Source organism: Doryrhamphus excisus, linkage group LG14 (genome assembly GCF_037039965.1).
Source record: "Doryrhamphus excisus strain RoL-2023G ecotype Guam linkage group LG14, RoL_Dexc_Guam_v1.1, whole genome shotgun sequence".
NCBI lineage: Eukaryota > Metazoa > Chordata > Actinopteri > Syngnathiformes > Syngnathidae > Doryrhamphus > Doryrhamphus excisus.
In genome coordinates, this window is record NC_136370.1 from 2,219,161 (window position 1) to 2,235,780 (window position 16,620).

The 16,620-nt window shown below is 42.5% G+C and overlaps 2 protein-coding genes across 2 annotated transcripts; one reads left to right on the forward strand and one right to left on the reverse strand.

Annotated features, from left to right (window-relative positions):
• Window positions 1-7,859: 7,859 nt before the first annotated feature.
• On the reverse strand, window positions 7,860-14,642 carry psen1 (presenilin 1). Its single transcript, XM_058078495.2, has 11 exons — window positions 14,512-14,642; window positions 13,437-13,516; window positions 12,399-12,742; window positions 12,160-12,301; window positions 11,282-11,349; window positions 10,975-11,195; window positions 10,813-10,911; window positions 10,180-10,269; window positions 9,935-10,108; window positions 9,061-9,179; window positions 7,860-8,909 (listed from the first exon to the last, which is right to left on the reverse strand). Exons 2-11 carry the CDS (start codon window positions 13,470-13,472, stop codon window positions 8,754-8,756), a joined length of 1,449 nt encoding a protein of 482 aa, XP_057934478.2. The 5' UTR covers window positions 13,473-13,516; window positions 14,512-14,642; the 3' UTR covers window positions 7,860-8,753.
• A 256-nt stretch (window positions 14,643-14,898) lies between these two features.
• On the forward strand, window positions 14,899-16,565 carry LOC131132667 (enhancer of rudimentary homolog). Its single transcript, XM_058078507.2, has 4 exons — window positions 14,899-15,019; window positions 15,482-15,569; window positions 15,725-15,845; window positions 16,328-16,565. Exons 1-4 carry the CDS (start codon window positions 15,017-15,019, stop codon window positions 16,428-16,430), a joined length of 315 nt encoding a protein of 104 aa, XP_057934490.1. The 5' UTR covers window positions 14,899-15,016; the 3' UTR covers window positions 16,431-16,565.
• The last annotated feature ends 55 nt before the right edge of the window (window positions 16,566-16,620 follow it).

The following is a 16,620-nucleotide window of genomic DNA, read 5'->3' on the forward strand; positions in this document are numbered from 1 at the left end:
AAAGTCACATATTGAAGAGTAGGATGATGGTGATGGTGGTGATGATGGTGATGATGATCTTCTACTGCCATCTCCAAAACGTGACATTTAAATGTCATCTCTCTCGCTGCCCCGTTTGGCCTTGCCAAGCTACTCATTAGCTGAGGTTATTTTCAGCACAAACGAGGCTTTTCAAGTGGTCCTCACATTAGAGCCGCCACAATTAATGTCAATAAACAAGCAGCCATCTTTCTAAAAGAAAGTGTGCGTGATTTGCCGTGGGAACTGCAGCGCAAAAACGCCGACCTCTGCAAACGGAGAATAAAGTATAACCCGCAAATATGACTTTGATGACATTTGACCCTAAAAGCAAACGTCAGCAATTTGAAATAAAAGGGGCATGACACAAGCAAAGGGGTCTCACTTTACTATAACATACATTCAAATATAGTAGTTACTGAGGAACTGAGGCATGTACATCTAGAGTAGTTACTAAGGAACTCCTAGAGTAGAAGAGTAGTTACTGAGGAACTAAGGCATGTACATCTAGAGTAGTTACTAAGGAACTCCTAGAGTAGAAGAGTAGTTACTGAGTAACTAAGGCATGTACATCTAGAGTAGTTACTAAGGAACTAATAAAGTAGTAGAGTAGTTACTGAGGAACTAAGGCATGTACATCTAGAGTAGTTACTAAGGAACTAATAAAGTAGTAGAGTAGTTACTGAGGAACTAAGGCATGTACATCTAGAGTAGTTACTAAGGAACTACTAGAGTAGAAGAGTAGTTACTGAGGAACTAAGGCATGTACATCCAGAGTAGTTACTAAGGAACTACTAGAGTAGTAGAGTAGTTACTGAGGAACTAAGGCATGTACATCCAGAGTAGTTACTAAGGAACTACTAGAGTAGTAGAGTAGTTACTGAGGAACTAAGGCATGTACATCTGGAGTAGTTACTAAAGAACTAATACAGTAGTAGAGTAGTTACTGAGGCACTAAGGCACATACATTTAGAGTAGTTACTAAAGAACTAATACAGTAGTAGAGTAGTTACTGAGGCACTAAGGCACATACATTTAGAGTAGTTACTAAGGAACTAATACAGTAGTAGCGTAGTTACTGTGGAACTAAGGCACATACACCTAGAGTAGTTACTAAGGAACTAATAGAGCAGTAGAGTAGTTACTGAGGAACTAAGGCACATATCTAGAGTAGTTACTAAGGAACTACTAGAGTAGTAGCGTAGTTACTGTGGAACTAAGGCACATACACCTAGAGTAGTTACTAAGGAACTAATAGAGCAGTAGAGTAGTTACTGAGGAACTAAGGCACATATCTAGAGTAGTTACTAAGGAACTAATAGAGTAGTAGAGTAGTTACTGAGGAACTAAGGCACATACATCTAGAGTAGTTACTAAGGAACTAATAGATAGTAGTTACTGAGGAACTAATAGAGTAGTAGAGTAGTTACTGTGGAACTAAGGCACATATATCTAGAGTAGTTACTAAGGAACTAATAGAGTAGTAGAGTAGCTACTGAGGAACTGATAGAGTAGTAGAGTAGTTATTGAGGAACCTTGGTACATACATTGAGAGTAGTTACTGAGGAACTAAGGCATGTAGATCTAGAATTGTTACTAAGAAACTAATAGAGTAGTTACTGAGGAACTAAGGCACATAAATCTAGAGTAGTTACTAAGGAACTAATAGAGTGGTAGAGTAGCTACTGAGGAACTGATAGAGTAGTAGAGTAGTTATTGAGGAACCTAGGTACATACATTGAGAGTAGTTACTGAGGAACTAAGGCATGTAGATCTAGAATTGTTACTAAGAAACTAATAGAGTAGTTACTGAGGAACTAAGGCACATAAATCTAGAGTAGTTACTAAGGAACTAATAGAGTAGTAGAGTAGCTGCTGAGGAACTGATAGAGTAGTAGAGTAGTTATTGAGGAACTAAGGCACACAAATCTAGAGTAGTTACTAAGGAACTAATAGAGTAGTTACTGAGGAACTAAGGCATGTACATCTAGAGTATTACTAAGGAACTAATAGAGTAATGGAGTAGTTACTGAGGAAATAGACACATACATTTAGAGTAGTTACTACTTTGTGAAGGGCAGCATGGAAGTTATATTTGTTTGTGTTCAAAATAACTCAAAAGGCTCTGAATGGATTTGGATGAAATGTTCAGGAATTGTCGGAAATGGGATATGGAAGAAGAGATTACATTTCACGGTCTGGATCCAGGATTCTGGAACATTGCGAGGACCTTTTCCGGCATTGGTGCATATAACTCCACAAAAACTGGTCAGAGAATTCAGGACACGTTCCAAAGAGGTTGTAGAAATAGAAAGAGGAGGTAGGATTATTATTTTGGTGTGAATCCCAATATGGAGGGAACGGGCGATCAGTGCCTGATTGAGGCCAAAAGTCGGTAACGTTTGCTTAAATATGCAAATGTTTGACTATGATTATGACCGTGACTAATGATAGGCCGTAGCCAACCATGAGACATCCTGGTTTCTGAATGAATAAAGTGTATTTTTAAAAGCCGCCATTTGGCGAGGGAGAACCATACATTTGAACAACACTGCTTTTTGGGCCTCGGGATGCTGCTAGCGTACCTAATCAAGTGTCCAGCGAGCATGTCCTCATCTCGGAATCGTGTTTATGTGCCAGATCATGACATGTCATCATGTTTTTTAAAGGCTTGCCAAAAACCCCAAAGACAAGATTTGGGTTTTAATTGAAAAGAAATCTGCATTGAACTTGAAATAAATCCTTAAAGGAGACCTTTAATTAGCGGCCCTCCACGCTAAAGAATTCCAAAGGGAAGAAATGGGAGTTTAACGGTTGAGAAATAACACCTAAATACAGGATTTGGGAATGAAAGTGGAAACGGATGGTAAAATGGACTCTCACCTCTTGGAAAAAGACAGGAAGGACATGAAGTTGTGTATAAATAAAGTTTAGCTGTATAGCATCATTAGCTAACTTTTGTTTTGGACCGTGTTCACAGAGTAGGAGTGAGACCTCATGACGCAATCATTACCGGTATGAGGCGTCCAAACCACGTGTGTACACTGTGTGTGTGTGTGTGGTTTGGAGCGAATACAACGCCACGCCGTTCTCAGCTGAATGGTGGAAAACCGCATTCGCCCAAATAAGTCTTTTTTGGGAGAATTAGGGCTAAATGTGCGAGTGCGGAGCCTCCCACGGAGGAGCCAGTGGTGCCGTGTGATTATAGCTGTGATAGAACACACAATGCCACGCAGGCTTTTTATACACGCTGATTGTATAGCCGCTACTGTGGAACACTCACATCAGCTAGTTTGGTTTGCGGGGGCGTGGGTAAAGACCTCAAAAGCCGTTTTCTATCAGCGCATCATGGATATTAAAAATATGCTATTCACTTTTAGATTCATGGAGATGTTTCTCTTGCAGAATTTAACAAGCTTTCCAAAAGATCTTCGGAATTTCACCAATCCTAAATTTACGAAATCCATGTATGACAATTGCCCGCTGGAAGAGATGGAGATCGAACCCAAACAAAATCAGTGCGGAGATTTTTGGGTCGCTGCTCCATTTCTGACATCAACTCCTCATCAAAATTTTAGGACTAGTAGAAAAATTGCAATAATGTAGTACATTTTGTTAAGGAGATTCGAAGTAGAGTTTCAAAGCGCAAAAAGAAGAAAAGTAGTTCAAAGTAGACAGTTCATGTTATATTTGGAAATACATTCTTATTTTGACGTAAAACAACCCATTTTTATGTTATTTAAGTTGGTATAGTTGTTGAGATTTTTTTTAGTTGGGAACTGATATTTTCCTGAAACTTACCTATGTTCTACTGCTGATTACTAAAGAACGGAAAAAGGAAACGGAAAAAAAACAATCCTTTTCTAAGCTTTCTTTTATAATAAGTTTTTTTTTTTATTATAGTCTAAGCTTTCTTTTAATAATCTGTGTGCCTTGAAAGAGTAGTCCAAATGGTCTAAAATGGTACTGGTACGGTGCTGAAGAGGTTGTCTATGGAAAAACTGTTGGGATTGAACGAGTTAAGAAAACGTACACAAAAACCATAGAGAAACATATATTTGTAATATAGTATTATTTATTGCATGATTGTTTTCCCCTTTCCCCATTTTTTTAGTTGGGAACTGATATTTCCCTGAAACTTACCTATGTTCTACTGCTGATTACTAAAGAACGGAAAAAGGAAACAGAAAAAAAACAATCCTTTTCTAAGCAAATTCTTTTGGTGGGTTCCATGTTTATAGCCATGGAACACAATAATCTGTGTACCTTGAAAGAGTAGTCCAAATGGTCTAAAATGGTACTGGTACGGTGCTGAAGAGGTTGTCTATGGAAAAACGGTTGGGATTGAACGAGTTAAGAAAACGTTAAAAAAAACAGAAAAATATATTTGTGTTATAGTATTATTTATTGCATGATTGTTTTCCCCTTTCCCCATTTTTTTAGTTGGGAACTGATATTTTCCTGAAACTTACCTATGTTCTACTGCTGATTACTAAAGAACAGAAAAAGGAAACGGAAAAAAAACAATCCTTTTCTAACCAAATTCTTTTGGTGGGTTCCATGTTTATAGCCATGGAACACAATAATCTGTGTACCTTGAAAGAGTAGTCCAAATGGTCTAAAATGGTACTGGTACGGTGCTGAAGGGGTTGTCTATGGAAAAACTGTTGGGATTGAACAAGTTAAGAAAACGTTAAAAAACATAGAGAAAAATATATTTGTGTTATAGTATTATTTATTGCATGATTGTTTTCCCCTTTCCCCATTTTTTTAGTTGGGAACTGATATTTTCCTGAAACTTACCTATGTTCTACTGCTGATTACTAAAGAACAGAAAAAGGAAACGGAAAAAAAACAATCCTTTTCTAAGAAAATTCTTTTGGTGGGTTCCATGTTTATAGCCATGGAACACAATCATCTGTGTGCCTTGAAAGAGTAGTCCAAATGGTCTAAAATGGTACTGGTACGGTGCTGAAGACGTTGTCTATGGAAAAACGGTTGGGATTGAACGAGTTAAGAAAACGTTAAAAAAAATATAGAGAAAAATATAATTGTGTTATAGTATTATTTATTGCATGATTGTTTTCCCCTTTCCACATTTTTTTAGTTGGGAACTGATATTTTCCTGAAACTTACCTATGTTCTACTGCTGATTTCTAAAGAACGAAAAAAGGAAACGAAAAAAAACAATCCTTTTCTAAGGTTTCTTTTGGTGTGTTCCATGTTTATAGCCATGGAACACAATAATCTGTGTGCCTTGAAAGAGTAGTCCAAATGGTCTAAAATGGTACTGGTACGTTGCTGAAGAGGTTGTCTATGGAAAAACTGTTGGGATTGAACAAGTTAAGAAAACGTACAAAAAAACAGAGAAAAATATATTTGTATTATAGTATTATTTATTGCATGATTGTTTTCCCCTTTCCCCATTTTTTTTAGTTGGGAACTGATATTTTCCTGAAACTTATCTATGTTCTACTGCTGATTACTTAAAAACGGAAAAAGGAAACAGAAAAAAAAATCCTTTTCTAAGCAAATTCTTTTGGTGGGTTCCATGTTTATAGCCATGGAACACAATAATCTGTGTGCCTTGAAAGAGTAGTCCAAATGGTCTAAAATGGTACTGGTACGTTGCTGAAGAGGTTGTCTTTGGAAAAATGGTTGGGATTGAACAAGTTAAGAAAACGTACACAAAAACCATAGAGAAACATATATTTGTAATATAGTATTATTTATTGCATGATTGTTTTCCCCTTTCCCCATTTTTTTAGTTGGGAACTGATATTTTCCTGAAACTTACCTATGTTCTACTGCTGATTACTAAAGAACGGAAAAAGGAAACAGAAAAAAAACAATCCTTTTCTAAGCAAATTCTTTTGGTGGGTTCCATGTTTATAGCCATGGAACACAATAATCTGTGTGCCTTGAAAGAGTAGTCCAAATGGTCTAAAATGGTACTGGTACGGTGCTGAAGGGGTTGTCTTTGAAAAAATGGTTGGGATTGAATGAATTAAGAAAACGTACAAAAAAAAAAACATAGAGAAACATATATTTGTATTATAGTATTATTTATTGCATGATTGTTTTCCCCTTTCCCCATTTTTTTAGTTGGGAACTGATATTTTCCTGAAACTTACCTAGTATGTTCTACTGCTGATTACTTAAACCGGAAAAAGGAAACGGAAAAAAAACAATCCTTTTCTAACCAAATTCTTTTGGTGGGTTCCATTTTTATAGCCATGGAACACAATAATCTGTGTGCCTTGAAAGAGTAGTCCAAATGGTCTAAAATGGTACTGGTACGGTGCTGAAGAGGTCGTCTATGGAAAAATGGTTGGGATTGAACGAGTTAAGAAAACATACAAAAAACCATAGAAACATATATTTGTATTTTGTATTATTTATTGCATGATTGTTTTCCCCTTTCCCCATTTCCTGTTTGGCATATGATTGAAGAGAGCACCCAACCTTGGTGACCACGGTGAACGGTGTCCAATAAAAAGCAAGGCCGTTCACGCCTGCAGCTCCCATCTTGAACCAGCCTGAGAAGATCTAAACCTGACATCCGCGCCAGGAGAGAAATGTTCTATGCGGTCCCAGAAACGTCAGGCCACAAGACGCCAGCATGGATGTCCACCACGGGGCCACGTCGGAGGTCCCGTCAGAGCTGGCGGCGTAGCTTCTGTGCCTGCCTCTCCTTGGCGTTGAAGGCGTACTTGGTGTCTTGGAGCTGCTCGATGATCTCCTTGGCTTCCTTCAACTCGCCGGCAAGCTGGCTGTACTTCTCCACCAGCTCCTGGTTCTCCCTGCGGAGCTCCACCACCAGCTGGCTCAGCTCCTCGCTCTGCCGGCCGCAGTGCGCCTTCAGCTGCTCCATCTCAGACAGAGTCTCCTCCATGCGCCGCACCAGGCTCTCCAGCTTGTCCTTGGACATCTTTGTCTGCTTCGGTCTTGGAGTGTTGTCCTTGTCTCGGCGGCCGCTTCTTCGTGGGCGATTATTCTAATCCTAAATTCCCTCCTGTTCTTCCATGCGGTGTTGTAATCCCCTTAGTGGATCTATCCTGGGAGACCTTGCGTACAAACACGCATCATCTAGAGTTCCTGGTGAGCTCCTTAACCTATGCTGCTGGTGGAAAGGAGTGCGTGACGTCATGTTCCACTGAGATGCATTTTGGAACTAAGTCGCCAACATTGACACCAAAGCCTGAAATGAGACCTCACTTGGGGTCCTTCTGAGTCAGCCATGAAGGCTTCCTGGGGGGGTCATCTCCACTGCATTTGTTTACGTTACACCCACAGATCACTTCACCGGGTACCCTCCCTAAAAAAGGATCCTCGACAGGATTATGCAAAGAACCATTCCGATTCAAGTGTGGACAAGGCAGGTACGTGAGCCGGTGAAAAACCCATTCCAGTTTAGGAGCTGATCTGAATCTGGGATCTTCATCCATAGTCCATAGTCCATAGTCCATAATCCATAGTCACCCAACTAGCAGTCAAGAAACCAACTCATAATGAAGTAGTACTGAAATAATACTTTTTCTTGTCCGTACTATTAACCTGAGGGCGGGGGCACAGAAGTGAGCCCCCCGCCCCCCCCCATCATCTGTTGGGTTTAGTCACATGGTGGACATTTGATGACATCTGAGCAGCATTGGGGTGCTGCAAAGGGGACCCATTTGCCACACCTGACTTGATGAGCGCCCCCCCCCAAGATTGCCAACCACAATTATACACCATAGACAGAGATCATGGGACATCAAGCCCCCCCCCAAGACGAAACCCCAGTACAAGCCAAGCCCCTCCCCAACCTGAAGTCCTCCAATAAGGAGCCGAGCTCCAAAACCGACAAAGCTGGATGCACGTGGGGCTCAAACACAGCACCTTGGGAATGCCGGACTTGCGTCATAAGGCGCCGTACCGGCAAGCGTAAAAAGCAGTGTTGATTGATCGTCATTGTTTATTTAAAAAAGGAACATTGGAATTTGCATAACAGACATATGCATGGAAAGGACACACGAAAAAAAGCAAAGTCACCCAAAACGTTCCCTCAAAAGACCAGCAATGTTCCTCCATCACGAGTGCAGCTCTGACATCATGTGGAACGTCACCACTTTATTCTTCACGCGCTCGTGCGTACGTACGTGGCGGACAGGAGCGAAGGGTCCCGTGTGATGCAGGAAGTCGGCGGCAGCACCAGGCCAGCCTCGGGCGGTGACGGCGGGTTTGAATCCGGTGAGTGAGCGCATTTTTATTCCCGCGACAAAAAAATCAAAACGAGTGGGACTGAGGTGCCCCTGAGCAAGGCACTGGACCTCCTGCAACTTTGACCTCCTCGGAGCGGCTCGGTGAAATGTGCCAACGTGGGATTTGATCATTATGTGAGGGCTTCTGGGCGAGGGAGGAGCTCGTTGAACTGCCTCAGCTTCCTGGTGTCCCTGAGCAAGGCACCTGCCGCCCCGGTAGAAGACGCCTGGTCACACCGAGTGAGGATGCGGGGCCTCCCTGCACGAAGACAAGGTGCTAAAGTCCCGCCGGGAGTCTGAAGTTTGTGTTGCGCCTGAGACGGGATGAAACCGCTGGAAGGTCCGAAGTCGACGCCTCTTGATTTTAAAAGAACAAACAGGTGAGAACACCCTCCATCAGGCTGACAGAAAAGGCAGAACTTTAAAAAAAACAAAAAAAAAAGACGTCCTGTCCTCGGGTGGATCCTCCGGCTGTAGAAAAGGCCAATGGTGCTAAATGTAGAACTGGTGCAGCGCCAGCTCGTCCATGAAGGGGCGTACCAGGTTATCAGTGGCAAAGTAGAAGACCAGGCCAAAGAAAATGGAGATGGGCAGAGCGGGGAGCGCCTTCTTGAAGATGGCGAGCAGGAGCAGGGTCAAACACAAGCCCTGCAGAGGAGGGGGGGGGGACCATACGCCGGGTTACATCACACGCTTGGCTGACATCAAGAAGCCGACGACAAGGCGACTTATTTGCGGTGACGACCATGAGGCGTCGCCCCAGGGCGGAGCCCGAAAATAAGCGGCTGTGGCAACTCACAATGAGGATGGCGACGAAACAGGCAAGCGTGGTGTTCCAGTCGCCGCTGGCGGCGGCCGAGGCTTTTCCCACCAGCATGCTGTAGAAGATGAAGTCTCCGAGGCCCAGCTTGACGCCCCCTGAGGACAAAGGACGGCACATTGAGGGGGGGAGATGGCCACCCCTGCCCCGTCCCTTCTTTGCCTCAACTTGTAATTAACGCACACGCGTACGCCGATGGGCGAAACGACACACAAACAGGATGAGGAAGAGGAATTCCATACCTGTGCCGCCTGTCAGCAAACATGATTGACACCTCATCATTTTATATTAAGATCAAAATCTAATTAGCATTTCTGGAGATGAAATATTTGAGATCATCGCCTCGCAGTTGTCAGTTTGTATTTGCAAAAATAACATGAATTCATAATTGAAGTTGACCGCCATTGGATTTTTAGTATTGTTGGCCCATAATTCTTATACTATATGGGCAGCCATTTTTGTATAAACACCTCACACGGACTACAGCACGCCGGGCTTTGCAGCGGTGATATCAAAAATGTGTTTTTTGAGGAATACCTGGAATATGAAATGATAAAAATCTTTAATTACGAAGATATTTCAAGAAAACAACCTGACCGGGTCATTTTTGACCCACTTATGGAAGGTTGGGGTAGTAACACAAAAACTAACATTTCTTAAAATGTATAAAAGGTAAGTTAAGAATGTGAACGGCATGATATCAAAAACGTGTATACATATAGCATAGCAACCAAGCCTAATTTAATGTATGAAAAAATGTATTGACGTTCTGTATGTGACCCTTCAGGACAAAGCTTTGTAATCGTAAACACGCACTGATTTTTCATCAAAGACGTAAAAACATGGCACTCACGCTCCTCGTCGTCGTCGTCCAGAGGAGGACGGTCCGAGGGCATCTGCTGGATCTCCCGCCGACTCTGCTCCGTGGACTGCAGCGGCCCCAGCTGGTGCTCCTGGTGGCTGACCCAGGACGGGGTGAAGCCGCCGTCGTCCTGAGATGGGCTGGACGGCACCGGGGACGCCACCGCTGTGGACAGGTGTATGCTCATTAGCAACGTGTGGGGGGGGGTTTATTTCTTTCCGTTTCATTTGTCTCACCTTCTTGAGGCTCCGGCGGAGGTGAGGTCGCGTCTGCGGAACTCTTGGGCGGGGCCGTGTCGGCCATGTTGACGAGCCACACCATCGTAGCTTTGGGAGGGAAAGTGAAAGCATCACATGGACGTTCTCGTCTAGGCATTTTTATACGGTCGACACGTGTGGTCAGCAGCATCCATTCTTCCTCTTGGGAAGAATGTTTGGGCTGGTATCCGTGTTCTAATCTCGGCTGTGGAATTCTTGGTGGAGTTTATATGTTAATGCTGGGTTTGTGTGGGATCCGTGCAGACGTTCTGTCTTCGCTCGCGTCTTCGGTGCCTCACAAATATGGGCAAACATTTTTTGGACAAAAGATTCTAAAAAAAAATGCTTTAATTAGTGACTGTAGATTCTATTTTCCATAAGTATGAATGGTTGTTAGTCTATATGGATCCTATGATTGACTGGCGACCAGTCCAGGGTGTACCCCGCCTCTCGCACAGTCAGCTGGGATAGGCTCCAGCATACCCGTGTGACCCTATTAAGGATAAGTGGCATAAAGGATGGCTCATTTAGCCATTTTATGCTTCATTTAGGCTAATTCTAAGTACCACATGCTTAAATATCCATATTTTTATATTTCAGAGATCATCTTACACGAGTAGATGAGAGCGGGAAAGATGGGTTCATTCCTCTCCTGAGCCGTCTCCACCAAGATCCTCAGAGGCCCTTTAGGACAGAGCACGGCCAACAGATCTGCAGGAAGAAACGCAGCAGAGTTTACGTGTCTCCGAGTCACAACGATATGCGAGTATTTACCGTAGACGGATATGACCGCTAATATGAGCCACGCGGTCCACTCCGGCAGGTACTTGATGAACACGAGCGCCATGAGAGCGCTGATCATGATGAGGTAGGCCTGCTGGAGGCGCAGAGGCCCTTTCCAATGGATGCACATCATTCCCACCACTCCGAAGTTCCAGATGACGACGGCCAGAGTGAAGTAGTCCATGGCCACATTGTAGGTCTTGAACACCTCTCTGGGGGCAGCGAGAGAGAGAGAGAGAGAAGGTCAGTTAGCGCAAAGTAAGAGGAGATAAGACACGAGATGGTTTGTGGGGCTTACTTGAGGTAGATGTAAGAAAAGAAGAAGAGCAAGAGGAGGGAGGAGAGGAAGAGCCAGCCTTGGATCACCTACGGAAACAAACATTTCAACTGAGGAACATTTTAAACCAGGGGTCACAAACATGCGGCCCGCGGGCCAAATGTGGCCCGCAGGGCACTAGTTTGAGGCCCCCGATCTTGATATGAAAGTTTAATGTTTACCCAGAAAAAAATATTACGTTTGATTAATGTTCATGTTAAAGGTTAAATAACTATTAATAGTTATCCTCCCTATCCGTGTGGAAGTGGTAAGTTTTTGGCTATTTAAGTTGAAAGGAAATAACTTGAAGGCTACCGTTTAGGTCGCTAGCTCTCTAGTTTGCGAGTTAGCATGTGTCTCAAGACCCTGCAGTTGCGCAATATGTAAATAAAAAGAGTATAAATGTGACTATAGTCGTGTTTTGTCATGTCTACAGGGCTCTAATAATGCTTTGTTCATTTTAATCTGAAAAAAATCATTTGTCTACCCACCAACTATATGTGCTTTCTTAATTTTTTATTATTATTATTATTATATTTATTTATTACTGATTGATTGATTTTCTTTATTCTTGATTTGTTTATTTATTTTTCATCTTATTTTGTGCAGAAAAATAAAAAGTAAGATATTTGAGAACAGTGGAATGTTTTATCAGAGCTTTTATTGTAGAAAATCGGAACCAAAGCACTGAAAAGGTTTGTATATTTTTCTGTTTTTAATAAATGTGCTTTTTTTGGGAAAACCTGATGCGGTTAAGCCTCATCCAGATCCTAGCTCCAGTGGCCCCCAGGTAAATTGAGTTTGAGACCCCTGTGCCATCTTTCCCCCGTGTGAGAGCGTAGACGGCTGTGGGCGGGTACCTTGTAGCAACGGTACTTGTACAGCAGCACCAGCACCAAAGTCATGACGATGATCACCGTGATCATGATGATGGCATTCAGGATGGAGTTGACCGCTCTTTGGCCCACCGTGTCCGTGTCCTCAGGGAAAGGTGTGTAGATACTGGTGGACGACAAACAATGTTAGTATCAGAAACATTGCATTGGCGCCACCTAGTGGTGCTGCATCTGTACTACATTCACAAAATGTGAGCGCTCACAGTCTCTGGCCGTCGTTCTGCGTGTAGAAGCTGACAGACTTGATAGTCGCCACGACGACCACCATGCAGAGCGTGACGGGAACGAAGAGCATAATGACGTGCTTGGCGCCGTATTTCAGCGTCAGCTCCTCGTCATCCTCCTCCTCTGCTTCCACCACGCGTGGAGGAGGCCTGGCCGCTGGGGCCTGGCCATTCTGCTCCGGACCGCTGCCGCCGCCGCCTCCATTATCTCCTCCACCTCCTCCTCCAGTACTTGAACCCCCTCTGGATCGAGCTCTGGTCATGCCGGCTCCTTGGTGCTGCTGCTGAGGGTGGTCTGGAGCTCCGTTGGCCTCCTGCTGGTCCTGTCCGCAAGAAACCAATGCAAAAGAACGCACTGAAATATCCACATAAATCAAGCCTTTATTTTAGCATGCTATTTACATTGATACAACAAATAAAAATGAGGCATTGTTATGAAAATGACTAACCATGTAGTCAAAAACCACTACATTATCCTTTTCACTTTCTCATGTACTCCAAATAATTATTAAATCACAAAAAATAGCATTACTGAATGCGGGGAATGGAGTCAGATGTAACAAGTAACGTGAGGAGCTGTGCCATCCTAAGAGTATCAGCAGGCACGTGGATCTCGAGGCACGACCAGACATGCAACAAACATGTCCAGGCCTCCAAGTGTGTGTTTGTGTTGCAGGCCTGGGAAGAACTCCAGTCGGTGTGAGTCCAATCGACATTTGGCCAGGCTTTATCTCTGATTTGACTCATTTCATGCGAGTCACACAATAAATGTGTGTTCCACGGTACAAAGAGATACTGGCCTGGTATTGAGGCTATAAAATGGACTTTGGCCGTATGACTGGCCTGCACGGCCTCGCCTTTATTTACAGTAAATTGAAACCCTGTATGTTCTTCAAACTGTAGGCCGCCTGCGACACACACACACACACACACAACACACTTGCGGCAAGTCAGTGTGGTCTCTTAAGCAATCATTACTCAACATATCCTCTCCACACACTCACACCTTACACTCACCATGTTGTTTTCCACATCTTGTGCACTGTTCGCCATATTCAGACCAGCTGACCCTCTGGTGCACTGCCTATTGTGTTGCGCTGGAAAAAACACAGGAAACTTAGTTAAATAATGATGACTTAGTTAAATATGACAAATATACAAGCATGAGGAAGAGACTAATAAGAAGTGTGTCTGCTCACTCAAATGTGACGACTAACCTACAAAATATTTGGGCCACACAGGAATACCACAAGGACACAGTAATAGAATTAGAGAATTAAAGAAGTCGTAAGTTTCTCAGAAAAATGTTATCACAATGTAACGACAACAATCTGGAACTTTGGTATAAAAAATATTACCTCAAATAAATTTAAATATAAATAATTGTTTAAAAAATGATATAAGATCAATATAGAACTGTATGAGAATGTGATGTCATGTTTTTAATCAAATATTTAATATTACCACCCAAATATTGTATTTGAATCATAGCCCTATTCCCAGATAATATTTTCCTTTATTTTAGTAACATTACAATTTTTCCCACTCATAATTTTTATTTAATTCCTGGCTGGGATCATTGTCACATTCAAAAATTAATTCTAATTTAGCAACTATTAAAAAACGTGTAGCCACGATAGAAAAGCTCTAATTCCAGGACTAGCAGTTTTGTTTTTGCAAAAATCAGAATTTTAAGATTTGTAATGTTTCTTTTTACCATTTTGGACAGACTGTTGAACTTATAAGTGTCTTTATAAATGAATCAATATTACAGTCCCAGTGAATATTTGGGCGGGACTATAGTGGTCAAGCTACACATTAATAAAAATTTATCGTGTGCCGCGTTAAAAGGCATAGCTTTAATATTAATAAGGAAGGATTATATTCCTAGCAGTGTCGGGGATTCAACTTTTACCGACCAAACGATGCCGACTGGAAGCATCTGTTATCATTAGCCAAGCTATTGCTAAACAAGCTAGTTAGCCAACAATGACATAGCGGCACAACATGCGGCTGCGAACACACTGACATTGTTAGCTTAGCCGTGTAAATACTGTTCCTGAACAGAAAGGTGTGAATTAATCCAACTTACCGGCCGCTAACGGTGACAAATGGGAAGGGTGTTGCGTGTAAATGTGTTTTGAACCGGGGTACTTTCCCCTCTTTGTTCTTCCTGTCTTCTGAGCCTACTTCCGGTTTCTCTCTCTATCTCTGCCTCTCTCGCTCCCTCTCTCTCTTTTTTAAATTAACTTTATTGCTTCTGTCTTGTGTTGAAATCTGCTTGTGTCTGAATTAATAACACAATCTACCACCTGAAATGTTGAAACTGTTGTCAATTTTAACACAGCATCTTATACTATTTATTTATGAATAAATGTGTCCTAATATATAACACGTTATAACACAAACAACAAATTATATACATTTTTATCTACAGGTGAATCTAACCCAATTTAGGAAAATGTTTTTATTCCTGAGTCAGGGTTGTTTGTATTGTACTTCCGGTGTCAGAGCTCGCTCGTCTTCGCAGCGGAAGCCAACGGCGAGAAGTTACGAAGAAAAGCATCACAAAAAACACCTAAAATTACATTTAAAGCATGGTAGGCGCACTCTCCGTATAAAGACGCATTGTTGTTAAATCTATCACCGAGTATTATGTGTAGTTCTACGGCGTATTTTGAACGAATATTGCTGTAGAAGCTTGCTAGCTACCCGCTAATGTTAGCATTTCCACGGGGGAAGCGGCTGTAAAGATCCATCACACACATCGGCTCTATTGATGAACAAACAGTAGTAATGTGACTTGACCCACATTTCTTTATTACTGATTCATTTTTCTTTGTAAAAAAGTTTTCTGACTTCATTCCACGATATTTGTTTATATTGGCAGCTACCTCGATCTAAATGCTACAGCGAGCTCACTGCAAACTTCTTCCTAAGTTAACTTTACCTGTTTCCGCTTATGAATGACTTCTTGCGAATATATCAAAATTAGTTCATGTCAAAAATAACATCCCTGGTAATATTTGGCTGTTAAATTGTGTTTTTGCATTTTTTAATAGTCCCACACCATCTTGCTAGTGCAGCCTACCAAGAGGCCGGAAGGAAGAACATATGCTGACTATGAGTCGGTCAACGAGTGCATGGAAGGTAACATTACTGGGACAGGGGGACATAAATGGTCGCGACACCGGCACAGCTATGTGAGCACCAGAATGCCGGTCACATTTAACAGCAAACATCATGCTCGGTTAGCATAGTCATCAAACCTGGAGCTCCCACGACTCACTCTGTTATGACCTCAGGCGTGTGCAAGATGTACGAGGAGCATTTAAAGAGGATGAACCCCAACAGCCCGTCCATAACGTACGACATCAGTCAGCTGTTTGACTTCATCGACGACCTGGCGGACCTCAGCTGCCTGGTGTAAGTATCGCTACCGCTTCTTTGCTGTGCGTTGGTGTGCAGCAATATGGAAATAATCGGTACAATGTCGCTAATGTCACACGTAATTATGACGCGTTGGAGCGCATTATGCAAATATCGGCGTTGGGTGCTATTATTCACGTACCCCACTTTGGGAACCTGGGGCGTAGACCAGGGGTGGACAAACGGTGTGTTGCTTGTACAACAAAGCCATCCAAACACAACACGTCACTGTCATTCGTAGTTCATATTGTTGTTGCATCTACCCAGCATGTCTTGCGGGCATTTGAACATTGAAAACAGATTTCAGTTTCAAGTGTGTTATGTTTAGCACTTGGTGTTTATCACGTAACGCGTTAGCTTTCTCTGCATGTGTTGCACCCCGAGCAAGTATCCGCCCCGCCGCCCGCCAAATTTAAATTGAACCCAATGTGGCCTAGAGAATATGCACTTAAAATACTTTGTGTGTGTTGCTGCCACAGGTATCGTGCCGACACCCAGACATACCAGCCATACAACAAAGACTGGATCAAAGAGAAGATCTACGTGCTGCTTCGTCGGCAGGCCCAGCAGGCGGCAAACTGAAGGGGGCGCTGTGGTTTTTTTCCCCAGCTGTTTTGTCTGTGTGTGTGTATTTTTTTTCCGCAGTTGAAAGTATTTTTATTGTAGGTTGACTTATAAATAAAGATTTGCTTTAAATGGCAAACAAGTCTTTGTTTATGATCCCTGGATGTTGGTTTGTTCATTTTGAAGATGACGTAAAGTTCCAACAAAT

Coding starts and splice junctions, on each gene's coding strand:
- psen1 (XM_058078495.2), bottom strand. CDS start 13,472: ATGGCGAACAGTGCACAAGATGTGGAAAACAACATG. Junction 12,302..12,398: donor CAGAACGACGGCCAGAGACT/GTGAGCGCTCAC, acceptor GTCGTCCACCAG/TATCTACACACCTTTCCCTG. Junction 8,910..9,060: donor GTTTCGTCGCCATCCTCATT/GTGAGTTGCCAC, acceptor CCTCCTCTGCAG/GGCTTGTGTTTGACCCTGCT.
- LOC131132667 (XM_058078507.2), top strand. Junction 15,570..15,724: donor GGTCAACGAGTGCATGGAAG/GTAACATTACTG, acceptor TTATGACCTCAG/GCGTGTGCAAGATGTACGAG. Junction 15,846..16,327: donor GCGGACCTCAGCTGCCTGGT/GTAAGTATCGCT, acceptor TTGCTGCCACAG/GTATCGTGCCGACACCCAGA.